The 27,158-nt window shown below is 41.9% G+C and overlaps 3 protein-coding genes, 1 long non-coding RNA gene and 1 pseudogene across 4 annotated transcripts; 3 read left to right on the top strand and 2 right to left on the bottom strand.

The window, feature by feature from the left end:
• Nucleotides 1-687: 687 nt before the first annotated feature.
• LOC147988605 (uncharacterized) lies at nucleotides 688-4,404 on the bottom strand. The gene is made up of 2 exons (XR_015616380.1): nucleotides 4,211-4,404; nucleotides 688-889 (listed from the first exon to the last, which is right to left on the bottom strand). It is a non-coding gene; the product is annotated as an uncharacterized LOC147988605 (long non-coding RNA).
• LOC125543483 (scarecrow-like protein 34) lies at nucleotides 922-3,632 on the top strand. Its single transcript, XM_048706849.2, has one exon. It carries the CDS (start codon nucleotides 1,319-1,321, stop codon nucleotides 3,485-3,487), a length of 2,169 nt encoding a protein of 722 aa, XP_048562806.2. The 5' UTR covers nucleotides 922-1,318; the 3' UTR covers nucleotides 3,488-3,632.
• Nucleotides 4,405-10,462: 6,058 nt separating the features above from the next.
• Nucleotides 10,463-21,038, bottom strand: LOC125543490 (uncharacterized protein At5g02240). The gene is made up of 8 exons (XM_087544814.1): nucleotides 20,747-21,038; nucleotides 20,214-20,485; nucleotides 20,062-20,098; nucleotides 19,831-19,928; nucleotides 19,654-19,715; nucleotides 19,183-19,306; nucleotides 18,839-19,033; nucleotides 10,463-10,839 (listed from the first exon to the last, which is right to left on the bottom strand). Exons 1-7 carry the CDS (start codon nucleotides 21,036-21,038, stop codon nucleotides 18,914-18,916), a joined length of 1,005 nt encoding a protein of 334 aa, XP_087400940.1. The 3' UTR covers nucleotides 10,463-10,839; nucleotides 18,839-18,913.
• On the top strand, nucleotides 10,846-14,395 carry LOC125543467 (scarecrow-like protein 9; annotated as a pseudogene).
• On the top strand, nucleotides 15,275-18,658 carry LOC147988604 (scarecrow-like protein 34). Its single transcript, XM_087544811.1, has one exon. It carries the CDS (start codon nucleotides 15,275-15,277, stop codon nucleotides 17,498-17,500), a length of 2,226 nt encoding a protein of 741 aa, XP_087400937.1. The 3' UTR covers nucleotides 17,501-18,658.
• Nucleotides 21,039-27,158: the final 6,120 nt, after the last annotated feature.

The raw sequence follows: 27,158 nt of genomic DNA, 5'->3' as shown, positions 1-27,158 counted from the left end.
GAGAGCTTTGAGAAATTGTTGACCCGGTCAAAATCGAGTGACCAATTTCAATTGGAGACTTCAATTGATTGCGAGCCTTTAAAATTAAGGAGTTTTGCTGACAAAATATAAGTCAATGTTTGACAAAAAAACAAAGTGGCCTTGTATGCAGAAATGGAGGGAGTAGTATAAATTTAATTTGGACATGACTTTCATGACCCGATAACAAAAATTCAAAGGCATTTACACTCCTTAAACATTTGGTACAACTGTGTCACTCAAGCCTTGGTAAAATACTTCAGATACGGCAGAACATAAGTGCATATCTCGTCAGACTAGCTAGGCACCCTTTCGCCCAAAAAAAAAAAGAGACTAGCTAGGCACCGACAATTCGATTCTGAATTCAGATAATCATGAAAAACAATCTCATTATTTTATAATAAGATAAAGTACAACAACTATCCTAAAAAAATCAACCAAGACTATTGTATACGCTCTTATATTATAGGACGGAGGGAGTATATCAATATCAAGTGTCAAAGAAAGAATAATTTCTTCAAAGAGTACATATTTTTTTATTACCTTGGATTTTTTTTAACAATTCAATTAGGAACCTTAATAATGTTGAAACCAAGGCAAGCATCCCTAATAAACACTTTTTTATACCTCTGATGAGCAGCCGGGCCTGGAACTAATCGACAAGGATAATTAGTTGTAATCTGGACCATTATCTGCCACAATCACCATGGCTGACGTTGGGAACAATGCCAACAAGAAAATACAGTTTACATCAACACCGCAGCGTCACTACTCTTCTCCGAAAGCACTGGATCTGATACCGCTGCTCAGCAATAACCAAGGTGTGTGCTTCCCTACTTTTGCTCCTTGCTCAGATCAGATGAGGAGCCTCCTGCAAATAAAAATGAGCAGTCGTATTAGACGCGTCGTAGATTCAATATCACTTTATAGGCGTGCTGTTTCTGTTATTGATGCTTAAACATTCTATGTTTACCCGGCTAAAATAGTTGTTCTTGTGTCTCCAAGCCTTCGGAATTTATTTTTTTCAATCAGTGTGCCGTGCCAAAACAAATCATAAGCTGTGTTTCTAATGAAAAGGAAGAAGCAGAGGGTGAGAGGAAAAACAGGAGCTCGCTGAGCAGAAGTCTGTTTTACAGACATTCTAGATTGTAGCACATGAGCAAGCTGAACCGAAATTCCTCTCACATAATTTAGCTTCCATTTCCCTTTTTCCTTCTTCCAGGAAGCAAGCTGGTTCATTTGCTGTAGGACAAAGAAGAATCATATATCTCATATTGAGGTGGAAATCAGACTTTCCACAATGGCGATTGAGCCTCTCCGTGACAATCTGGACACCGTCACAGCAACCGACCAACCAAACGATGGTGATTCCTCTTCCCAGCAGCAACTCACCATGTACAACTATGACCTGAGTGATCCACACTCTACAGTTCTTTCCCCAGCCAACCAAGCAAGCACATATCTGCTCGGTGGAGTCACTGGCCCTGGGTTGTGCAGTGTCAACAGCAGCCTTGGACAAAACCAATTTCAGATCGGCGCAGGGTGTAGCCCTGAGCACCACCAGAGCAGATCAAACGATGCTCTTCACTCCATAAGCCAGATGCTGATGGAAGACGTCGACGAGAGGGTCGACATATGCCAAGGGGAGGCAGCTATCCAGGCCGCTGAGCAGCCATTCCGTGACATTCTTGGGCAGGTATACACGCCAGCTTTGCATAGCAACAACAAACAAGACAACCCTGATAAGAGTGGGACTAGCTGTTACAAGAGGCTCTGGAGCACTAGCTTCAGTAATGACTGTTCCAGTTACAGCTTGGTACAGCCCTTGACAACCCCGTTGAGTCCATATATTTGCAATAGGAGTCTTTTTGTACCAGACCAGCCATTGATGAGTATTGGATGGACTTCCAGATCTGGCTTCCCTGACTTGCATCGTCAGAGAAGTGCCGAGGAGGAAAATATATTTGCTCCAAGTATTGATAAGCTGGTGATATATTTAGAGAATGGCATACTTTGTATTACCAAACTGACTACAAACGCAAAAGTAGGAGAGAGGAGCGAAAATGCAATCTTTGAGGTGGCAGACCCAAGTAACTGGGATATCTTGGAAGGAAGGAGCAATAAACATCTTGCCTTCACCACTTGTGCAATAATTCGAAATGAAAATTTCGACCGAGTTCTGCTATATGGTCGGAGGAGTTTCGACCAAATAACAAGACTGCGAGAAAGGATGGCAGAGACAGGAAACAATAACACACTGAAAGGCCGAAGCAATGGGCGTCCAAAGCTATGGGCTAGGAAGCAACAGAGGAAAGAGTTGGTTGATGTAAGGGCTCTCCTCTTCCATTGCGCACAAGCTGTGGCAGAAGACAACCACATGTTCGCCAATGAACTTCTAAGGAAGATAAGAGAACACTCCTCAGCAGATGGTGATTGCACTCAGAGACTGGCATTTTACTTGGCGGATGGCCTCGAGGCACGCTTGGCTGGGATCGGGGGTCAGGTTTATCGCAACCTCATGGAGAGGCAAACAAGTACAACAGATTGGTTAGATGCTTACAGCCTTTTTCTTGCATCCTGCCCTTTCGACAGGACATCATACTACTTTGCCAACCAAGCTATTCTTGATGTCTCACAAGGGAAACCAAGGGTGCACATTCTTGATTTCGGCATCGGCTTCGGCTTTCAGTGGCCATTAATGATTCAGTGGTTTGCACAGCAAGAAGAGGGAGCCCCTAAGCTTCGGATCACAGGTATAGAAGCTCCCCAGCCAGGTTTCCGCCCCTGCGAAATGATCGAGGAGACAGGGAAGCGGTTGGCTGATTATGCAAACCTTTTCAAGGTACCTTTTCAGTATCAGGGCATTGTCGCTTCAAGATGGGAGACCATTAAAATTGAGGATCTTAACATTGCCGAGGATGAAGTTCTCATAATCAACTGCATATTCCGGATGAAGAATCTTGGTCATGAAACCGCAGGAGTAAATAGCGCAAGGGATGAGGTAATGAAAACTATGAGGAGGATGAACCCAAAGATTTTTATTTCTGGCACGATGAATGGGTTACACAGTTCTCCCTTCTTCATACAACGATTCAAAGAGGTTATGCTCCATTACTCTCCAATGTTTGATGTGCTTGATGCAAATGTTCCACGGGATAATAAGGCAAGAAAGATGATTGAGAGGATCCGATTTGGGACGGATGCACTTAATATCATAGCATGTGAGGGCGCAGACAGAACTGAGAGGCCAGAAAGTTACAGGCAGTGGCAAGCAAGATTTCTCAAGGCTGGGTTCCAGCAGCTTCCTGTGGATCCAGCCTTCTTGAAAAGAGTACACATGAATAACTCGCTTTATCACAAGGAATTCTTTGCTGTGGAAGATCGCGGTTGGCTGCTACAAGGATGGAAAGGGAGAGTACTTTATGCTATATCTACATGGAAACCTGATGAAACATATGATGATCAGTAAGATTCAAACTGTTTTTCAAGTGCACCAACTGCTTTTTACTGCAATACATTCTTTTGTCAAGTGAGCATCAGGAACTATCTTGGAAGCAGATGTGATGGGGATTTGAAAGTTCATAACTTTTGATTGGTCCAACTGCACAACTTGACGACCGTGTGTAGGAAACAAGCAAAAAGGTGACTGTAAAATAATTTGCGTCTGTCCTTTTTAATTTCTGAATAAACTGTATTGGGTCCACAAGACATGAGAGTAGTGGAAAAACCATACATGGGCACTGGATTTGCTGTAAATTACAGTAGAAAATACATGGGCATTGCCCATCTCTCAAAACTGGCGATATGGAAGATCAGAGGATTCTCATTTCTGATTCGAAGCAATTGTACGTACTTACTAATATAAACAAGGTTCATTCGCAAAAAAAATACTCCCTCCGTCCCAAATGTAGGTACAAAGTTAGTACTAATATAAACAAGGTTACTATCAACGAATCCGATAGAATGCACTGATGTTCACATATTACTCTCTCCATATCACAAACAAGTGGAGTTTTGGACATGTCTTGGGTCAAACTTCTAAAATTTTAACTGTGAGCGTCATTTTAACCATCCAGATTGGAACTTTGGAAACCATATGTACAGATTTTTCTCAAAAAAGACGTGCGACAAATCAGCAACATAGATACGGGGAATCGGAGAGAGGAAGGACCTTGGAGGTGGGAGCAGAGACCTTAGTTGGAGGCGGGCGCAGAGTGTGGGGCGGAGAATAGGCCCTCCGCGTCGTCATCCTTCGCTTACGAGTTCGCATTCGCCGCCGCCGCCGGCGACCTGCCGGGCTTCCTCTTGGCGGCCATGGAGAAGACGTCGCAGAGGAGAGGAGGGGAGTTTCTCCGCCTTCGGAGAGCGTTTACGTATTTGCTTAAGTTTTTTTTTTCTGGAGGTCGTGTTTTACTGGGCCTGGGCCCTAGGCTGTGTCACGTTAGGCCCATCTAATCACTCTAGAACCCGTTGTTTTGTGCTTCCAAGCAAACTAATTTGTGTGAATCAACCTATGGTTGGATGGTTAAAAAGGGACTGTGGTATTCTCAGCACACCAGGGTTGAAGTCCCGGTGCTCGTATTTTTAGGATTTCCGACGATGGGCATTTAGTGAAATGAGACGTTGTCGTCGACGACGAGATGCCTACGGTGACTTCGTATGTATGCCGTTAAAAAAAGCAAACTAATTTGTACTTCCTCCTCCTAAAAAAACTAATTTGTACTTTTGCAAGGGTAAAGCTCCCACAAATAAAGGGAAAACCCAAAAAGAGGAACTAAAACCCATAAAAACCAAAAAAGCTAAGAAATACTCCAAAAAACCATTTCGTGAGAGAAGCATCTAGTGTGTGACACATGGCAGCGCAGGGTCACACCATCTGGCACAGTGGAGCACTGGCAAAAGTGACATCCACAGGACCCTTTCAAGGGGTACCCTTGAGATAGTTGCTCCCAAATAGACCCTCCCGGTGCGAAAAACAAAAAAATAAAAGTCCTCGTGTAAACAAATGCAAATGTTCTTACTGTTCAACAAAAGAAGTGTCTTAAATGTGTAGATTTTATCTTGTTTCAAAAAAATGTGTAGATTTTATGGGTCTCACCCACTAAATCTTGTGCCTTAGCTTAGTAAAAAAATTAAAATCTCAACGGATCATTCCAATTGCATAGCAAATGTGTAATTTTAGTACGTTTATGCTAGTTGAGAAAAAGTAACAGCAATATAAAAAGTGGACCTTTTCTTTAATTTATAAAAGTGGACCTTATATACTACTCTTGTAGCATGAGAAAAGAGAGCAACAATGCGCACTCTCACTTGCTTCATGCCACGCAACACACACGTGTTGCGTTTCATGAGTTGAGTTTGAGCTAATGTTATGCACCTTTTTGGGGGAACTAAATTTATTGGTGTACCCGTTTTCTACTCCCAGATAATTCTTTCATCATGTGTCAGATGTATCTCTTTAGTTGTGTTCCTTGTGCTAAGTTGCTTCTCCGACGACCCCATTCCAACAGACCTTTGAAAGAAAACTGCACCACGTGAGGGGTGATAAGGTTTTTGGGGAGCATCTAGACGCGACTGCTCGCTCAAATTTAGTTACATCCACGACAACCCGTCTACTTCCTCTACAACGGACGACCGCCTCATCTTCGCCACCATGGTTGATGATGTTGTTGCATCAAAGTTGATTTCTTATGTTCCGAATCTCTCTCCGTTGACATGTGCCTCTGGACCAATTGCCTGTATGCTAGATGTTCCTAGTATCCCGTATGTGATTTTCCATGTTAGTTATCGTATGCCGATGCTAATCTAGATTAAACATAACTGAGAACTACCTAAGTTTCTAACAAAATGAAATCATTTTTTGTGAATGACCCCTAAATGAAATCAGATGACAAAGATGTGAGTTCCATATATTGGGTGAACATGTCAATACATACAAGGTTGCATTGGCACGGCCTAGGTGAAAACCAAGCACAAACTAGGTAGTTAGTGAAGATGGTGGTACCTCCATTTCCATCCCATCGAAAATGGAATTTAAGGTTCAATGACATGATTTGGATATCGATTGCAAACCTTCTCCAATACCTTAGGGCATCTCCAATGTTGACCCACAAAACGCCCTCATACGTCTGGACCGAGTTGTCTGATGGCCTACAAGTGCACAAGGTTTAGTTGTAACTTTTTCCAAGTAAGTGATGGAAATACGCTCTAGACGCAATAATAAAGTTGTTATTATTATATTTCCTTATTCATGATAAAAGTTTATTATTCATGCTAGAATTTTATTAATCGGAAACTTAGATACATGTGTGGATACATAAACAAATACCGTGTCCCTAGTAAGCCTCTACTAGACTAGCTCGTTGCTCGAAGATGATTAAGGTTTCCTAACCATAGACATGTGGTGTCATTTGATAACGAGATCACATCATTAGGAGAATGATGTGATGGACAAGACCCATCCGTTAGCTTAGCATATGATCGTTCAGTTTATTGCTATTGCTTTCTTAATGTCAAATATATATTCCTTCGACTATGAGATCATGCAACTCCCGGATACCGGAGGAATACCTTGTGTGCTATCAAACGTCACAACGTAACTGGCTGATCATAAAGATGCTCTAAATGTATCTTCGAAGGTGTCTATTGAGTTTGCATGGATCGAGATTAGAATTTGTCACTCTGAGTATCGGAGAGGTATCTCTAGGCCCTCTCGGTAATACACATCATAAGAAGCTTGCAAGCAAAGTGACTAAGGAGTTAGTTACGAGATGATGTATTGCGGAACGAGTAAAGAGACTTGTCGGTAACGATATTGAACTAGGTATGAAGATACCACGGTCGAATCTCAGACAAGTAACATACCAATAGACAAAGGGAATTACGTATGTTGTCATAAGGTTCGACCGGTAAAGATCTTCGTAGAATATGTAGGAACCAATATGGGCATCCACATTCCGCTATTGGTTATTGACCGGAGATGTGTCTCGGTCATGTCTACATAGTTCTCGAACTCGTAGGGTCCGCACGCTTAACGTTCATTGACGATATAGTATTATACGAGTTATGTGATTTGGTGACCGAATGTTGTTCGGAGTCCCGAATGAGATCACGGACACGATGAGGAGCTCCAGAATGGTCCGGAGGTAAATATTGATATATAGGACGATGATATTTGAACACCGAAAGTGTTTCGGGAGGTACCGGTTAGTTATCGGATCACCGGAAGGGGTTCCGGAAAGCCCCGGGAGGCTTAATGGGCCAAAGGGGGAACACACCAGCCCACAAGGGGCTGGTGCGCCCCTCTCCCTGGCCGCCGGCCCTAGGGGAAGGAAAGGGGGAGGGTTGGCCCCTCCTGCCATTTCCCTCCTCATGAGAGAAAGAAAAGGGGGGAGGGGCACCTCCCCCTGCCTTCCTCCAATGCACAAATAAGGAAGGAGGCTAGGGCAGGAGCCCAATGAGGATTCAACCTCCTTGGGGACGCCTCCTGGCTGCCTCCCCTCTCCCCCACCTATATATATATATGTGGGAGCGGGTGCCACACATAGACCACGACAATCTCTTAGCCGTGTGCGGCGTCCCTCTCCACAGTTTCATCCCTCGGTCATATTTTCGGAGTGCTTAGGCGAAGCCCTGCAGAGATATAGCATCACCACCACCATCACCACGTCGTCGTGCTACCGGAACTCATCTACTACTCCGCCCGTCTTGCTGGATCAAGAAGGTGAGGACGTCATCGAGCTGAACGCGGAGGTGTCGTACGTTCGGTACTTGATTGATTGGATCGCGAAGAAGTTCGACTACATCAACCGCGTTAATAAACGCTTCCGCTTATGGTCTACTAGGGTACGTAGACACACTCTCCCCTCTCGTAGCTATGCATCTCCATGGATAGATCTTGTGTATGCGTAGAATTTTTTTTGTTTTCCATGCAACGTTCCCCAACAGTAAGAGTATCGATCTTACAGGAAGCACATGAATTAGGTGTTGTCTCTTGTAGTGACTTATGAACTTATGCCTGCAAGTAATTGTAGACTCAAAGCAAAATGAGGGCGGAAATAAATAATGGGTTTGAATGAAGTATGGACTAAAAGTAAATAACATAAACAGAATAAAAACAGTAGCATGAGTAACAAGTGGAACTGACAGAGGAGTAGAGCATTCTCAGGGAGTCTGGAATTCCTATTGGTACGTTTCTAACATGACCTACGAAACAACATATTCTTTGGATAGTTAAGCCACTCTTGACGATTATGCTGAACATAGCCGGGCAGAGAACGCGTTCTACTCTAGGTAGACTTCATGCCACGCACGCCACCACCATAGTCTTCCCCTGCATGTTACAACTACGGCAATTAAGGGTTTCCCCGTGGACGCGGACTCACTAAGGGTTCTCCATAATTCCCCTATCAATTGTAATTAAAATTTAGGGGTGAATGCTTTTACCGTCACCTCTAATTACCTTCACTTCCTAATATTTACAACGACTGTGATACACTTCATGACCTTGCAGCGACAATACTGGGTGGGGTCCCTTCACAACATTCACGAAGTTTATTAAAGCCCTATTTGTTTGGGCTTATGCTTCTGTTTTTGCAGCTTTTCCACTTAGGCTTAAAACCCTAAAAGGCTCATAAATATGGGGTTTTGGCTTATGAATCAATATTGTTATATGATGGTATAAGCTAAAAATAGAAGCCAAAAGCTTCTATTTAGGAGCCTTTTGGCTTTTAGGCGAAAGTGAAAAATCTGCAAAAGCTGAAGCATAAGCCCAAACAAACAGGGCATAAACAAAGCATTCAACAGAGGAACTCAAATCCTTATTGACGTTCCATCTCCTAAGCAATGATGATAAACATGAATGATATGAACGAGTAATACAGGCGATGATCCATTAGGGTTTCGGTATCACAATGAGATGAAGATGGATGATGGTGATGATGATGATGTCGTCGTTCCCTTGCATGTGGTGGTGAAGATGACGATCTCCTCCTTGCCAATTCCCCCCTCCGGATGCTTTCCGGAGGCGGGGTTTCTGCCTTTTGGATGTGTTCAATTGTGCATATGTCTCCTATCCCCGATCCGATTGCATGGGGTAGAAGCAATCGACATGGGGAGGCGGCGCCGCACCATATGACCATGTGCACTCGTATAATTGGTTGTCTTGCACTTTGTTTGAGCTTCGTGGGATCCAAGTGCCTCCAATTGTTTTATTCTTTTTATGGTAGATAATAATCACATTGATTGACGTGATTCCACCATAATTTTTGGGATTCCTTATATAATGCTTCATTTATTTCAAAAGACGTATCCTAGGAAAAACCGACAAAAAGCAGTGCGTGAACGCGGTGAAATTCCACAAAGCCTATAGTGTAGGCACAAAATAACCATCAAAATCATCATACATTTTGGAATCATCAACTCCCAAGCCTAAGTCTTGCTCATCCCCAAGCAAGCACCGCAGCTTGTGAAACACAAGGTCAGCTGAGATTTATGAGGTGCAGATATTCATAGAAGTATGAGTCCATCACCGGTTAACGAAATGAGCAGAGATAAAAAGACTATGACATATAATAGCACATCTGCACCGTTAGGATGATCATCAAGGCTTCCACACCTTACTACTTAATTCATTAGTGGACAATTCACAACTTCATGTCCTAAGTCATTTTTATTTCAACTGGGCAAGCAGTAAGGGGTCTCCCTTTTCTTTTCAGAAAAAAAATGCAACTTATATTTTGATCTCTTGCTTTCGAAACATGTTTATCCGCCCATCTAACACTTAATTTTCATGTGATATGTAAGCTAAAGATGTTCCTTGCGAGAATCACAAAAACCTTTGAATTTGAGCAGGATTTATCTTCCTTGCTTGCTCTAATTTATTCATCTGATCAGACTTAAGTCTTAATTTAAAAGCTTTATACTATGAAGCAAATATGATACCACTATACCTCTCAAACGCAGTGAAAATTATTACTAAAAATATCTTATGGTTTAACGAGATAAAGGACAACAAACTTCCCTCCAAAAATTCAACCATTGTATATATCAACTATCAACTGAAAAAAAATACAAGTTTCTTTGAACAGTGCCTCCTTTTCTTTCAATTACATCGGAGTTTTTAATAGCTTATATTTTATTTTCTTTGTCTACTTTTTTTTGACCTGTTCTTCTAGTAGCACTATAGGTTGAATGTGGATGTGCATTTCTTGACCTGATAATTAACACTCCTTAAACAATTAATACAACACAAGTGCAAATCTCATGAGACTAGCTAGGCACCAACAATTCAAATCACGAAAAAATTAGATCAGATTATTTTAATGAGATAAAGTACAATAAACTATCCTCGAAAAATTCAATCAATACCATTATATATATATATATATATATATATATATATATATATATATATATCAACTATCAAGTGGAAAAGAAAGAAGAATTCTTTGAATAGTGCATCTCCTTTTTTTTATTACCTCAGATTTTTTTTATCAATTCAATTAGGAACCATATTAATGTTGAAACCCAGGCAAGCGTTCCTAATAAACAATTTTTTTATACGTCTAGCCTAGAACTAATCGCCTGGATAACTGCGGTAATCTGGACTCATTCTCTGTCACAATTACCATGTCCGACGTTGGGAACAAAGCAACAAGAAGAAAAAAAAATAGTTTACATCAACACCAGTCTCACTACTCTTCTTTCATAGCCCAAATCCTCAGAACTCTTCTCTCAAAGCACAACGATCTGCTGCTTCTTCTGCTCAATAACAAGGTGCATGCTTCCCTACTTTTGCTACTTGATCAGATGAGGAGCCTCCTGCGAATAAAAATGAGCAGCGGTATTAGGTGCATTGTAGATTCAAAATCGCTTTAGGTGTGATGTTTCTGTTATTGATGCTTAAACACTACGACAGGTTTAACCGGCTAAAATGGTCATTCTCGTGTCTGCAAACCTACAGAATTTTATTTTTATTTTTCATCGGTAACGGCGTGCCAAAAAGAATCATAAGCTGAATCTCCAATAAAAAAGGAAGAGGCAGAAGGTGAGAGAAAAAATAGCTCACTGAACAGAATTCCGTTTTACGGATATTCTAGATTGTAGCACATGAGCAAGGTGAACCGAAATTCATCTCACATAATTTAGCTTCAATTTCCCCTTTTTTTCTTCTTCCAGGAAACAAGCTGATTCATTTGCTGTGGGACAAAGAAGAATCATTTATCTCATATATTGAGGTGGAAAGCAGACTTTCCAGAATGGCGATTGAACCTCTCTGTGACAATCTGGACGCCGTCACAGCAATCGACCAACCAAACGATAGTGATTCCTCTTCCCAGCAGCAACTCACCGTGTACAACTACGACCTGAGTGGTCCACACTACAGTTCTTTCCCCAGCAAAGCAAGCAAGCACATATCTGCTCGGTGGAGTCACTAGCCCTGGGTTGTGCAGAGTCAACAGCAGCCTTGGACAAAACCAATTTCAGATTAGCGCAGGGTGTAGCCCTGAGCACCGCCAGATCAGATCAAACGATGCTCTTCACTACATAAGCCAGATGCTGATGGAAGACGTCGACGAGAGGGTCGACATATGCCAAGGGGAGGCTGCTCTGCAGGATGCTGAGAAGCCATTCCATGACATTCTTGGGGAGGTATACACGCCGGCCACTGACTCGCCGCTGATAAGAGTGGGACCAGCCATTACAAGAGGCTCTGGAGCACTCGCTTCAGTAATGACCATTCCAGTCACAACGTGTTACAGCCCTTAGCAACCCCGTTGAGTCCATATGCCTGCAAGGAGTCTTTTACCAAATCATCCGTTGATAAGTTTTGGATGGACTTCCGAATCTGGCTTCATTGCCTTGATTTCCCAACTGACTACAAAAGCAAAAGTAGGAGAGATGAGCGAAAACGCAATCTTTGAGGCGGCAGACCAAAGGGGCTGGGGTATCTTTCAAGGAAGGAGCAATAAACATCATGTCATCACCACTTGGGCAATAATTCTAAATGAAAATTTCGACCGAGTTCTGCTATGCTATGGTTGGAAGAGTTCCGACAGGATAACAAGACTGCGAGAAAGGATCGCGGGGCAAGGAAACAAGAACTCACCGAAAGGCCGGAGCAAAGGGCGTCAGAAACTATGGGCTAGAAAGCAACAGAGGAAAGAGTAGGTTGATCTCAGGGCTCTCCTCATCCATTCTGCAGAAGCTGTGGCAGAAGACAACCACCTGTTTGCCAGTGAACTCCTCAAGAAGATAAGACAACACTCCTCAGCAGATGGTGATTGTAATCAGAGACTGGCATTTTACTTGGTGGATGGCCTCGAGGAAAGCTTGCCTGGGATCGGGAGTCAGGTTTACCACAGATTGGTTAGAGGCTTACAGCCTTTTTCTTGCAACTTGCCCTTTCAAAAGGGTGTCATACAATTTTGCCAACCAAACTATTCTTGATGTCTCACAAAGGCGACCAAAGGTGCACATTGTCGATTTTGGCATCATCTTCGGCTTTCAGTGGCCATCAATGATTCAGAGGTTTGCACGGCAAGAAGGAGGAGCCCCTAAGCTTCGGATCACAGGCATAGAAGTCCGCCAACCAGGTTTCCGCCCCTGTGAAATGATCAAGGAGACAGGGAAGCGGTTGGCTGACTATGCAAACATGTTCAATTTACCTTTTCAGTATCAGGGCATTGCCGAGGATGAAGTTCTCATAATCAACTGCATATTCCGGATGAAGAATCTTGGTCATGAAACCGAAGGCATAAATAGCGCAAGAGATGAGGTAATGAAAACTATGAGGAGGATGAACCCAAAGGTTTTTATTGCTGGCACCGTGAATGTTGCATAGTTCTCCCTTCTTCATACAATGCTTCAAAGAGGCTATGTTCCATTACTCTTCAATGCTTGATATGCTTGATGCTAATGTTCCACGGGATAATGAAGCAAGAAAGATGATTGAGAGGATCCTATTTGGGGGGATGCACTTAACATCATAGCATGTTGAGGGCGCAGACAGAACTGAGAGGCCAGAAAGTTACAGGCAGTGGCAAGCAAGGTTCTTCAAGGCTGGGTTCCAGCAGCTTCCTGTGGCTCCAGCCTTCTTGAAAAGAGTACACATGAAGAACTCACTTTATCACGAGGAATTCTTTGCTGTTGAAGATCGCGGTGGCTGATACAAGGATGGAAAGGCTATATCCAAATGGAAACCTAATGAAACGTATGATAATCCGTAAGATTTGAACAGTTTTTCAAGTGCACAAACATCAGTAGGCAACTTACCGCCTCCGTAGTTACTTGCATCATTCTCAACGCAATGGGTCTAAATTGCTGAATACCGTAAGATATTCTTTCGTCAGATGAGCATTGGGAAGTACCACTTTGGAAGAAGGTGGGATGGTGATTGAAATGTTGATATTCAACATGTTTTGATTTGGTTCAACTGCGGAACTACACGACCATATGTAGCAAAAGGCAACTGTGCAATACTTTGCCTCTGTCGCTCTATTTAATTTCTGAACAAACTGCTCGAGAAAACTGGGGCTGCAGTGTCCGGGACTGCGGCTGGGGCTGCATTATCCAGTAGTGATGCTCGGTCATCACTGACCTGCCTCTATGTTAAAACATGTCAGTACTGTGGTGCACAACGGTCTCCACAAGCTATCAACACTGTCAGGCCAGCCCATCTGTGTTATTTCACTACCACTGACTGGTCCTACATAGTGGCTCGTCAGTGAAAGCATCCGTTCCGACCTTCTCTACATAGTCATTACTGCCAGGTCGGCCAGTCTGTGATAATCTCATCACATTCGGGCCAACTGGCCCATCACTGATGAGGTAGTCATCACTGACCCCGAGGCACTGACCGGCTAGAAACTCATCTGTGATGACACATTTTCGCCGGTCAGTGTTACATGGATCTTAGTAGTGAGACATCAATACAAGGTCGCACTGGCTAGGCCTAGGCGAAAACCAAGAACAAACTTGGTACAACAAACTACCCTCCAAAAAGTCAACCATTATATATGTCAACTATCAAATGAAAAACAATAATACAAGTTTCTTTGAACAGGGCCTCCTTTTCTTTTCAATTATGTTGATTTTTAACAGATGTTGTTTTACTTTCTTTTTCTAGTAGTTTTTTACATGTTCTTCTAGTAGTATAGATTGAATCCAGACGTGCATTTTCATGACATGACAACTAACACTGCTGTGGATGTTGTAAATAAAATTCAAAGGCAGTTACACTAATTAAACATTTGGTACAAATACTTCAGATACGGCAGAACATAAGTGCAAATCTCATCAGAATAGCTAGGCACTGACAATTCAATTTTGAACTAAGATAATCACGAAATAAATCAGATTATTTTAATGAGATAAAGTACAACAAACTATCCTTGAAAAAATCAAGCAAGGCCATTACATATATCAACTATCAAATGGAAAAGAAAGAAAATTTTCTTTGAACAGTGAATCTCCTTTTTTAACAATTCAATTAGGAACCTTAATAATGTTGAAACCCATGCACGCGTTCCTAATGAACACTTTTTTATACATCCGATGCGCAGCCAGGCCTAGAACTAATCGACAGGACAACTGCTGTAATCTGGACTCATTCTCTGTCATAATCACCATGTCTGACATTGGGAACAAAGCAACAAGAAGAGCAACAAAAAAAATTAGTTTACATCAACACCACAGCCTCACTACTCTTCCTTCATAGCCCACATCCTCACTACTCTTCTGTCAAAGCACTGGATCTGCTGCTACTGCTGCTCAATAACCAAGGTGTGTGCTTCCCTACGTTTGCTACTTGCTCAGATGAGGAGCCTGAGCAGTGGTATTAGGCGTGTCATAGATTCAAAATCGTTTTAGGTGTGCTGTTTCTGTTATTGATGCTTAAACACTACATTAGTAATATGTTTAACCGGCTAAAATAGTTATTCTCGTGTCTGCAAGCCTTCATTTTTTTTCAATCGGTAATGGCGTGCCAAAAACAATCATAAGCTGAATCTCGAATAAAAAAGGAAGAAGCAGAAGGTGAAGGAAATGAAGAAAAAAAGAGCTCGCTGATCAGAATTCCATTTAACGGGCATTCTAGATTGTAGCACACGAGCAAGGTGAACCGAAATTGGTCTCACATAATTTAGCTTCCAGTTCCCATTTTTCTTGTTCTAGGAAACAAGCTAATTTATTTGCTGTGGGACAAAGAAGAACCATATATCTCATACTGCGGGAGGTGGAAATCAGACTTTCCACAATGGCGATTGAACCTCTCCGTGACAATCTGGACACCATTGCAGCAACCGACCAACGATACGACAGTGATTCCACTTCTCAGCAGCAATTCACTGTGTACAACTACCAGCTGAGTGGTCCACACTCCACAGTTCTTTCCCCAGCCAACCAAGCAAGCACATATGGTGGAGTAACCAGCCTTGGACAAAACCAAGTTCAGATTGCTGCAGAGGGTAGCCCTGAGCACCGCCGGATTACATCAAACTATGCTCTTCACTGCATAAGTCAGATGCTGATGGAAGACATTGACGAGGGGGTTGACATATGCCAAGAGGAGGCTGCTCTCCAGGTTGCTGAGACGCCGTTCCGTGACATTCTTCGACAGGTATACGCGCCGGCTACTAACTGGCCACCACTGCATAGCAACAACGAAAAAGACAACCCTGATAAGAGTGCGATCAGCTGTTACAAGAGGCTCGGGAGCACTAGCTTCAGTAATGACTGTTCAAGTTACAGCTTGGTACAGCCCTTAACAACCCCGATGAGTCCATATATCTGCAATAGGAGTGTTTTTCTACCAAACCAGCCATTGATAAGTGTTGGATGGACTTCCGGATCTGGCTTCCCTGCCTTGCATTGTCAGAGAGGTGTCAAGGAGGAAAAGATATTTGCTTCAAGTATTGATAAGCTGGTGATATATTTAGAGAATGGCATACTTTCTATTTCCAAACTGACTGCAAATGCAAAAGTAGGAGAGAGGAGCGAAAACACGACCTTTGAGGTGGCAGACCAAAGGGACTGGGATATCTTGGAAGGAAGGAGCAATAAACATCATGCCATCACCACTTGTGCAATAATTCGAAATGAAAATTTCGACCGAGTTCTGCTATGCTATGGTCGTTCCGACCAAATAAGAAGACTGCGGGAAAGGATGGCAGGGAAAGGAGACAATAACTTGCTGAAAGGCCGGAGCAAAGGACGTGCCCATCAGAAGCTATGGGCTAGGAAGTGGCCAAGGAAAGAGTTGGTTGATCTCAGGACTCTCCTCATCCATTGTGCACAGGCTGTGGCAGAAGACCACCAGCTATTGGCCAGTGAACTGATATTGAAGATAAGACAACACTCTTCTGCAGATGGTGATTGTACTCAGAGGCTGGCATTTTATTTGGTGGACGGCCTCGAGGCACGCTTGGCTGGGAGCGGGAGTCAGATTTATCACAACCTCATGGAGAGGCCAACAAATACCACAGATTGGTTAGAGGCTTACAGCCTTTTTCTTGCAGCTTGCCCTTTCAAAAGGGCGTCATACTACTTTGCCAACCAAACTATTTTTGATGTCTCACAAAGGCAACCAAGGGTTCACATCGTCGATTTCGGCATCGGCTTTGGCTTTCAGTGGCCATTAATGATTCAGAGGTTTGCACAGCAAGAAGAGGGAGCCCCTAAGCTTCGGATCACAGGTATAGACACTCCCCAGCAAAGTTTGCGCCCCTGCGAAATGATCGAGGAGACAGGTAAGCGGTTGGCTGATTATGCAAACATGTTCAAGGTACCATTTCAGTATCAGGGCATTGCCGCTTCAAGATGGGAGACCATTAAAATTGAGGATCTTAACATTGCCGAGGATGAAGTTCTCATAATCAACTGCATATTCCGGATGAAGAATCTTGGTCATGAAACCGAAGCCATAAATGGCGCAAGGAATGAGCTGCTGAAAACTATGAGGCGGATGAACCCAAAGGTTTTTATTTCTGGCAACGTGAATGGGTTTCACAGTTCTCCCTTCTTCATACAACGATTCAAAGAGGTTATGCTCCATTACTCTTCAATGTTTGACATACTTGATGCAAATGTTCCACGGGATAATGAAGCAAGAAAGATGATTGAGAGGATCCTATTTAGGCGGGATGCACTTAACATCATAGCATGTGAGGATGCAGAAAGGACTGAGAGGCCAGAAAGTTACAGGCAGTGGCAAGCAAGGTTCCTCAAGGCTGGGTTCGAGCAGCTTCCTGTCGATCCAGCCATCTTAAAGAAAATAGTTCACATGAAGAACTCACTTTATCATGAGGAATTCTTTGCTGTTGAAGATCGCGGTTGGCTGCTACAAGGATGGAAAGGGAGAGTACTTTATGCTATATCTAAATGGAAACCTAATGAAATATACGATGATCAGTATGATCCAAGCGGTTTTTCAAGTGTGCGAACATGCGTGGGCAACTTCCCGCCTCGGTATCTACTTGCATGATTCTCAGCACCATGTATCTAAAGCTGAACACTGTAAGATATTCTTTCATCAGATGAGCATTGGGAACTACGTATCTTGGAAAGAGATGGGATGGGGATTCTAATGTTGATACTCAACATGTTTTGATTTGGTTCAGCTGTGCAACATACATGACATATGTAGGAAATAAATATAAGGCGACTGTAAAATTGTACTTTACTTTTGTGTTCTTTTCAATTTCTGAACAAACTGTTATAGAAAGTTGCTCTATAAATGAATCCGGGTTTCTTTTTAACGAATATTAACTATGTGTACTTGGTTATTGTTTTGATCAGTTTATTGGTCATACTAGACAAGAGATTAGTGGAAATACTGTGAAGGAGATTATTGCACTGCCTACCTCTCAAAATAAGCGACATGGAAGGTCAGAGAAAATGCCATTTCTGGTTTGAAGACGGTAATTGTACTTAATCAAGACAAGGTTTCTATAAACGAATCCAAAATCCAATCAAATGAACTAGTATGCACATATTAGGTAATATAGGTCACCTGCGCAGCTCGATAAGTGCAAGACAAATCATACCAAACAATCCTTAATTCTCTCAGAAACCCTTGAAGTGATGTTCACCCGTGTAAATTCTAGCTACTAAGTTATGTGATGTTTCATGCACCAGAGCTTCTCAGTTAACATACTACAGAGTCTTAACATCAACGGCACAGAAATATCATGTTTTAAATAGAACGTGCAAATAAGAAAGTGAAAAAATAAATTTGCAAGTGAACAATGCATAAAAATCTCGGAAATGAGATTCGAGTTGGTTATATTGTTAAATCTGGTAATGTTGTGAGGAGCTTAGATAGCTGTGTAATTTTTACAGAATGGCTCTAAGTAGAGCAGAATATTTCTTCTGTTGGCAGAACATCAGAGACAATCTGGAAGGAGATGACATGTCACTTTTACTTTTGCTACAGAACAAGCTTGGGCATTTTATATTCCTAACAAATTTACAATTCAAATTATACTTACCAACTAATTGGTAGGACTATACATACGCAATATGGATAACTCTTTGTATAGACTAGCAAATGAATTAACTTGAAACTAAATCATGTAGACCCCAGAACATCATGGCAACATGACCCCTGAAGGACAAGCACTTCCTACCTTTATTTAACAAAATAAACTAACTGCAAATAGTAAGGCCGCACATCCATATTAAGACCGATCAACCAGGTAACAGAACGGCTATAAACATGTTGTGCACCACAAAGAAAAGACATAAACAAACAAATCACTATTGAGTAATAGTGCATAAAATAAAATGTTGCATTTTCTTAATTAATAAACAGAACACTAACCTGACCCGGTACAAATTCCATATCGCCTAATTAAAAAACTGTCCCCATTTCATTGGCCAGAATGATCTTGTCTTCTTAGAAGCGAGTAGCAATTTGTGCAAAAACAGACTTAAAATCTGTCGTCGGTGTTCCTTCACCTTCAGGTTTTGAAGCCAGATCAAATGCCTTGAACTTTGCTTCCTCAAATAGCAAGGCCTACACAGGAAAGGCACAGATGGATCAGTGGTAGCGACCACTAGCCAGTAAGGCATAGATAGATGCAACAAATATATATGGCAGATGATGAAAAAAAGATTGAGCAGTAGTTTATGTACAGAAACATGTGTTTTGTTCTATAAAGGTACCTGTATGCAAACTTCTGCAACATCTGCCCTGGCAATAGTTTTTGTTTCCGTCTTCAAGATCTCGTCATCCTTTCCAACAATCAACTCACGCACACCACCATCTTTGTCTTGTAGTCCTCCAGCCCTGGAAAGAGATGGGATGTGGAAAAGGTATTTTATCAACACGATTGTTGGTGGAAAATACTCCAACAATTAATGTCCCTATGAAAGAAATTGAAATTTTTGATTTCTTATACTAAATTAATTTTCTTTGTGGTGCTTCATACTCCATCATGCACTTCTCTTGTTTTGTTGTTTTCTTCCTTCATCACAGATATATAGAATTACTTTTATGATTGACCATCTATGGAGAGAAAAAAGTGACTGGCAGTCTATTACATAAATTAAATGTGACAAAAGAAATCTTTGCGGAACATGCAAGAATAAGTCTCATCCCGCAAATAGCACCAACGAATGAGTTTGTGTTATAACCTTATAATTGTATATGGTACACCAGAGTCCGCTAGGTACTGTTCTGCCTTCCGTTTCCACACCTGCAAATTAGAAGAGCAATTGATCATTCTAATTCCTAAAATGATACATGATATATTCATGCACACAAAAGTATAGGAAAGAACATATAAAAATATTGTCAAACAAGCTATATACCAGTATATTCCCATTCCCAAGCTTGTTTAATGGATGGTTGAGATCTGTTCCACCCATGGATCCAACCAAAACTATCTGCTTTACACCAATGCTCTTGGCTGCATGGATAATTAAAGAAGATGAAAAAACCAAGAGAGCAGACAAGTAAAAGGTCGACGGACCAATCATTTCAATAAACACACTAAACATTGTATAATGCTCTAACAGAACAAGACAAAGGTGAAGATTTACCAGCGTCGATTTGGTTCTTTTGGCCTATCCAATCCACCTTAAACAAGGGAAAAACAAACAAAAAGCATTATTAGCTCTAAAGAAATGCACCAGTTGTCATATATTGCTAATATGAGTACTGTCATTGACAGGTGGTTTCGTCAGTCAGTCACCTGCTCAGGATCAGACCCTTCCTCGAAGTAAAACTCGGGCCGACCCCCTTTGCTAGGATCAAACCCTGGCTTCATCTTCGGGACCCCACTGGTGAGGATGATGAGCGCGTCAATGCCGTCGATCGCCGGCGCAATGCTCCCAGGATCCCTAATGTCTCCGATGAACACGTCGTCGCCCCCATCGATCTTAGATTTGCTGTCCGGCGTCCTGACCAGCCCTCTGGCCACAAACTGGTCTGCCTTCTCCTTCAGCTTCTTGTACACAATTTGGCCTGGGTCGCCACAGCGCAGAGGTCAGAGGCGCACGCCGGATTACAGTACGCAAACGGGAGTGTAATTTGTGAATCAATGGGAGGTTCAGTAGGTTGTGAAGCATCTTGATTCCAAGAAACCGCCGCCTCCGCCGGCAAATTCTCCCACAAATACGAACTGAACTGTATCCCACTGGAACACCAAGAGACGGTGGCACCGTGCAGTAATGTGTGGCGAAAGTACGCGAAGGGGGAAAAGATAGCAGGATGTGTAGCATCTACCTGTTCGTCCTCCGGCTCCGGTGACGAGCACGGTGGGGGGCGACCCGCCGGCGGCCGCCGAGACGGCCAGCCCGGCCCGCCCGGGGCCCCGCCTCGACGGGACGACGCGGTGGCAGGGAGGACGGAGAGGCGGGGCCTTGAACGGGGAAGACAGACGCATCGTCGCCGCCGCCGCCGCCGTGGTCATCTTTGCTCTGTTTCCCTCCGGCGAGTGAGCGAGAGTTGGTCGGGTGTGCCGGCGGGCTGAGCGGCTGTCACTCTCCTTATCGCTTCGACGGTTGTGGGCCCGCATGCGAATGTGGGCTTCACACGGATTTGAGGTTTGCGGCCTGGGCCAATTTCTCAAGTCAACATGGGCCCAATTTCAAAACGGGAAGAATGTAGGAATTTATGAACAAAATTTTAAAAACGGGAACATTTTTTCAATTCGACATTTTTAAAAAATACAAACAATTTTTGAATTTGTGTAAAAATTAAAAAAGGGAGTATTTTTGAATTTATGAACAAATGTTGGAAAAAGGGAACATCTTTTGAAAAAATGAACATTTTGGACACAAGGGAACGTTTTTTCCATCTGTGAACAAAATTTAAAACTCTACTTTAGAAAAAAGCAAACATTGCGGACATTTATTGAATTTGTGAACAAAGTTTGGAAATAGGAACATTTTTGGAACCTATGAACACATTTTGAAAGGTGAACATTTTTTAATGATCAAGAATTGCTATTTTGAATTTGTGAATAAAATTTGAAACAGGAACATTTTTTGAACTTATGAACGTTTTTTTAAAATAAAAATTTATTGAATTTTCAAATATTTCTTGAAATTTCAGACAAATTTTGAAATTCTGAAAAATAAAAAATAGAAAGAAAAGGACTAGTAGAAAAGGAATTACAAAAGAAATGGGAAAAAGGAAAAAAAGAAATGGGAAAAGAGGAAAAAGAAAGTGAAATACAAGAAAATAAAAAGAAAAAATGAAATAGACAAAAAAATTGTTTTCGCTATTGGGCCTGGCACAAGAAAGACAACTCAACACACACGATTGATAAACCAAAAGCAGCGGACAACAGCAAGCAACAACTCATTAGAAAATAAACTTTGGATCTCAAAAAAAAATTAGAAAATAAACTAGCGTTGTTGGACCAATCTCATAGTAAGTTTGATGGTATGGTTCTAGACTTAGATGTGAAGTAACCCAACATGGTAGTTAATGAAATCCAACATGATAGTTAGGCCTAGAAATTAAGTGTATACATGATCGATTTCTAGTGTGTGTGTGTGTGTGGGGGGGGGGGGGGGGGGGGCGATAGCCCCCTTCTAGTGTGTGTGTGTGTGTGTGTAGGAAAGCTCCAACATTGCTTGCAGACAATTAATTTGTCTATTTTTAGGAATCCAAATTAGTATCTTCTGTCAAAGTCTGCAAATAAAGGTACATTCCTGGTAGCTTTATCCTCCTCGTCTCCTCCTTCTTTGTCCCCCTCATAACTAACAACTTGTCCACAAGGTATTGTCTGCAAGGGGAATCCTTTGATGGCAGATAACGAGGCCGATAACAGGGACCTTGCACACGATGTGGACGCAGAAAAATATTGTTGCATGTATTGTGTCCAGAGCTGTTCTGCTAATAATCACTGCAATTGGATGTTGCTACTACTTCCGACGCAAGAAGAACCTTCCACCTCCAAACGGTGCATGTCTTCTAACTACAGAAGCGTATAGTGTGCATTGTAGGTATGTGTTTTGGTCCAACTACCAATATTTTTCAACTTCCTGCGAAAAAAGAAACTGCAATAATATTTTGCAGTTGATTTAGCTCGTTGAACAACCCTCCTTTTATTGCAGCACCTGAAGAAGAAGAACTTGGCTTGATCGATTTCCAAGCAGTCCTTGCGAGATATACGCTATCCGAAATTGAAATGGCCATGAATGGATTGGAGAGAAGAATAGGCTCTGGAGGGTTGGCGAACATTTACTACAGAAAGTTGGCAGATGGTACAGAGGTTGCGGACAAATGTCTAGAGTTGGGGGGGGGGGGGGGGGGGGAGGGGGGCTATGGCTCCCTTTTGCCTAGGGAAGCTCCGCCACTGCTTGCAGATAATTTTCTATTAAAGTGCACAAATAAAGGCACACTTATGATAGCTTTCTCCTCCTCGACTCCTCCTTCTTTGCCCCCCCTCGGAACTTACACTTTGTCCCAGGGTTGTCTCCCTCAGGACTACCATTTTAAATTGACAGAAAACTATCACTCATTTATTAAGTTTGATTTCATTTGTGTACAAGTTATCCGCATAATTCCCTTTTCCTTTTTCATTTCAGAAATTATGTAAGAGATTCTTCAGATATTATTCACAACAGGCTTATAACATATGTTCTTGTCAAGATTGTTTGGCATAATTATAATACAAGATGATTAGCTACCTTTCTAAGGAGAAAGCTACCAGAAATGGACAAAAGCACACTAACCCTTAATTAAGGGTATATATATATTGGATTTTCTAGAATAGGTGCCTCAGGGAAACTCGCTTTGGCCCTAGGGAAGCATGCATTGGATATATTGTAGTGTATTGACACAAATGAAGTAGTCCATTTTGTGTGTCAAGTATAGTATAGCACTGTATCATTACAAACTTGCCTGGTTACTATTTCCTTACCAAAGTAAATCATTTGTATCAAAATAGGTATCACTCACTAACTCTCTCCCTCAACATGCAAACACGCCACCTCATCATGCAACATGCATAAGGAGTAGGTCTACCTCAACATGCAACCATGCATAGGAAAAAGCCCACTTCAACATGCATGAGAATTTCCATTCTATTATGCTATTTATAATTTTAATAAACATTCTAGAAATATAAAATAATCAAACATCATAACTTATATGTATTTTTAGTTCCAGTTCTCATATTATTACTCCGAGTATTCACATGTTCCATGAAACCAAATATCACTAAAATGTATTGGAGAACATTCTCTCAACAACATGCGGGGTATCATCTACTATCTTTAAATTAACTATGCTCCCTAATTACCAAGATCTCTCACGTGATTTATTTATCGATGATTTTTCTGTCGTCGCCACCACGCGTTTCACGATGATTCAATCTGGAGACCTCTTCCGGTACTTTGCCGGAAGGGTAAATCATCGCCGGAGGCATATTCACCAACCTCAGTGCCACCACGCCCATGTGTGAATAGTTCTCCTTGAACTACGGGTCCATAATAGTAGCTAGTTGGCATCTTCTCTCCCTTACGTCTCAATCAATGATCACATGTGCTGCCCTACATGATTGTATTCCATCTGATGTAATTCTCGGTGTGTTTGTTGCCGTGTCATGAATTATCCCTTTATGATCAGATCCATATACGGATTTATGTTGGATTCTTTTGTTTCTTTGTTGCATAAATTATAGACATATATGTTTGTCTATTATATTTCATGAGTTGCCCTTTAATTTTTAACACCCCAGTTTTTGTCACAGTACGTTGGATGACAAGTATGGACATACGAATGTCCTACCAAAAGCCTGATAAAATTCCTTTTTTTTCATGGGGGAGCGGGTGAGAACAAGTAGTAAACGATTCGGATGGTGAGGTGAGCATGCAAGCATGGGGTGGTTGCCCTCACCCGCCACCTTTTGGCGCTTCTGCTAAGCCACTTTTTAGGGAATATTATCTGGATTTGGCTATCCTCAACTACAAATTTTTAAAAATTTAAAACATGGCAACCACCTAAAAACTGGCTATCCCTAGCCACCCAACCAAACACACGCTTAATTATGCAAATGCATTACAATAATGCTACATTTAGAGTCAATAAAAGCCCATTTTATAACATACTACTTGATGAATATGAGTAATACAATAGGCTACACCAAAGTTGCTAGGTCAATATGCTGCCTACGGGATAATATGACAGTAAAAAATGTTCAATCCTTTGAGAAAGATGAGAAGTTTTTGCTTTTCTCTCCTTTAGTGGTGCAAAATTTTGATCGCTTTCACTTCTAGGCCGGTATACTGAGCCCTTACCCGAGCAATCTTTTGGAGTCACAACAGTTGCAACACAGTCATTGAACATGCATATGTAGGCCACTTTTTCTTCCATCCAATTTCAAGTCTTGTCATTCTTCAAAGAACAAACATAAAATAGAAACTATCACTCCTTACAACATATACCAATTAAGAGAGAGCAGAGCCCTAACTAATTAATTGATGCACAAGTTGTCTGTCATTCATTGTGAAACACTAGTTTGTATACATACATACATACATTTTTAAAGTGGAATATATTAATATAGCGAAGATACCAATTACACCTAGCCTCTGCACCTACAAGATATTGCAAAGACATCCACGATGCACATAGCTTAAGAAAAAAATTTAAAAGAAAGGAAAAAAATAAAGCTCCCACCATAGTGATCGAGTCCTCTCAGCAGCGACACAGAAACCACTGATACGTCTCCAACGTATCTATAATTTTTGATTGCTCCATGCTATATTATCTACTGTTTTGGACATTATTGGGCTTTATTATCCACTTTTATATTATTTTTGGGACTAACCTACTAACCGGAGGCCCAGTCCAGAATTGCTGTTTTTTTTGCCTATTTTAGGGTTCCGAAGAACAGGAATATCAAACGGAGTCCAAACGGAATGAAACCTTCGGGAACGTGATTTTCTCACCGAACATGATCCAGGAGACTTGGACCCTACGTCAAGCAACCAACAGGGAGGCCACGAGGTAGGGGGGCGCACCTACCCCCCCAGGCGCGTCCTCCACCCTCGTGGGCCCCCTGTTGCTCCACCGGCGTACTTCTTCCTCCTATATATACCTACGTACCCCCAAACGATCAGACATGGAGCCAAAACCCTAATTCCACCGCCGTAACTTTCTGTATCCATGAGATCCCATCTTGGGGCCTGTTCCGGAGCTCCGCCGGAGGGGGCATCGATCACGGAGGGCTTCTATATCAACACCATAGCCTCTCCGATGAAGTGTGAGTAGTTTACCTCAGACCTACGGGTCCATAATTATTAGCTAGATGGTTTCTTCTCTCTTTTTGGATCTCAATACAAAGTTCTCCCCCTCTCTTGTGGAGATCTATTCGATGTAATCTTCTTTTGCGGTGTGTTTGTTGAGACCGATGAATTGTGGGTTTATGATCAAGTTTATCTATGAACAATATTTGAATCATCTCTGAATTCTTTTATGTATGATTGGTTATCTTTGCAAGTCTCTTCGAATTATCAGTTTGGTTTGGCCTACTAGATTGATCTTTCTTGCAATGGGAGAAGTGCTTAGCTTTGGGTTCAATCTTGTGGTGTCCTTTCCCAGTGACAGTAGGGGCAGCAAGGCACGTATTGTATTGTTGCCATCGAGGATAACAAGATGGTTTTTTTATCATATTGCATGAATTTATCCCTCTACATCATGTCATCTTGCTTAAGGCGTTACTCTGTTTTTATGAACTTAATACTCTAGATGCATGCTGGATAGCGGTCGATGTGTGGAGTAATAGTAGTAGATGCAGGCAGGAGTCGGTCTACTTGTCTTGGACATGATGCCTATATACATGATCATACCTAGATATTCTCATAACTATGCTCAATTATGTCAATTGCTCAACAGTAATTCGTTCACCCACCGTAAAATACTTATGCTCTTGAGAGAAGCCACTAGTGAAACCTAAGGCCCCGGGGTCTATCTTCATCATATTAATTTTCCAATACTTAGTTATTTTCATTGCTTTTATTTTACTTTGCATCTTTATCATAAAAATACCAAAAATATTATCTTATCATATCTATCAGATCTCACTCTCGTAAGTGACCGTGTAGGGATTAACAACCCCTTATCGCGTTGGTTGCGAGGATTTATTTGTTTTGTGTAGGTGCGAGGGACTCGCGCGTAGCCTCCTACTAGATTGATACCTTGGTTCTCAAAAACTGAGGGAAATACTTACGCTACTTTGCTGCACCACCCTTTCCTCTTCAAGGGAAAACCAACGCAAGTGCTCAAGAGGTAGCAAGAAGGATTTCTGGCGCCGTTGCCGGGGAGGTCTATGCAAAAGTCAACATACCAAGTACCCATCACATACCCTTATCTCCCGCATTACATTATTTGCCACTTGCCTCTCGTTTTCCTCTCCCCACTTCACCCTTGTCATTTTATTCGCCCCCTCTCTCTCTCTCCCTAACCTCCCTCTCTTTCTCTATTTGTCGTTTTATTTGCCCGTTCCTTGTTTGCTTGTCACGATGGCTCAAGATAACACTAAATTGTGTGACTTTACCAATACCAACAACAATGATTTTATTAGCACTCCGATTGCTCCTCTTATCGATGCTGAATCTTGTGAAATTAATGCTGCCTTGCTGAATCTTGTCATGAAAGATCCGTTTTCCGGCCTTCCTAG

Source organism: Triticum urartu, chromosome 1A (assembly GCF_056163025.1).
Source record: "Triticum urartu cultivar PI428250 chromosome 1A, HENAU_Tu73, whole genome shotgun sequence".
In the NCBI taxonomy this organism is placed as follows: domain Eukaryota; kingdom Viridiplantae; phylum Streptophyta; class Magnoliopsida; order Poales; family Poaceae; genus Triticum; species Triticum urartu.
The sequence above is the reverse complement of the archived record's forward strand: the minus strand, read 5'-3'. Positions and strand labels throughout refer to the sequence as shown.

Bases quoted from the DNA above. Each gene is read 5' to 3' on its own strand.
- LOC125543483 (XM_048706849.2), top strand. From the start codon at position 1,319: ATGGCGATTGAGCCTCTCCGTGACAATCTGGACACCGTCACAGCAACC.
- LOC147988604 (XM_087544811.1), top strand. From the start codon at position 15,275: ATGGCGATTGAACCTCTCCGTGACAATCTGGACACCATTGCAGCAACC.
- LOC125543490 (XM_087544814.1), bottom strand. From the start codon at position 21,038: ATGCGGGCCCACAACCGTCGAAGCGATAAGGAGAGTGACAGCCGCTCA. The intron at 19,929-20,061 runs GTAAATCTTCAC...TTATCCATGCAG, and splicing joins AAAGAACCAAATCGACGCTG to CCAAGAGCATTGGTGTAAAG. The intron at 19,307-19,653 runs GTTATAACACAA...ATCTCTTTCCAG, and splicing joins GTACCATATACAATTATAAG to GGCTGGAGGACTACAAGACA.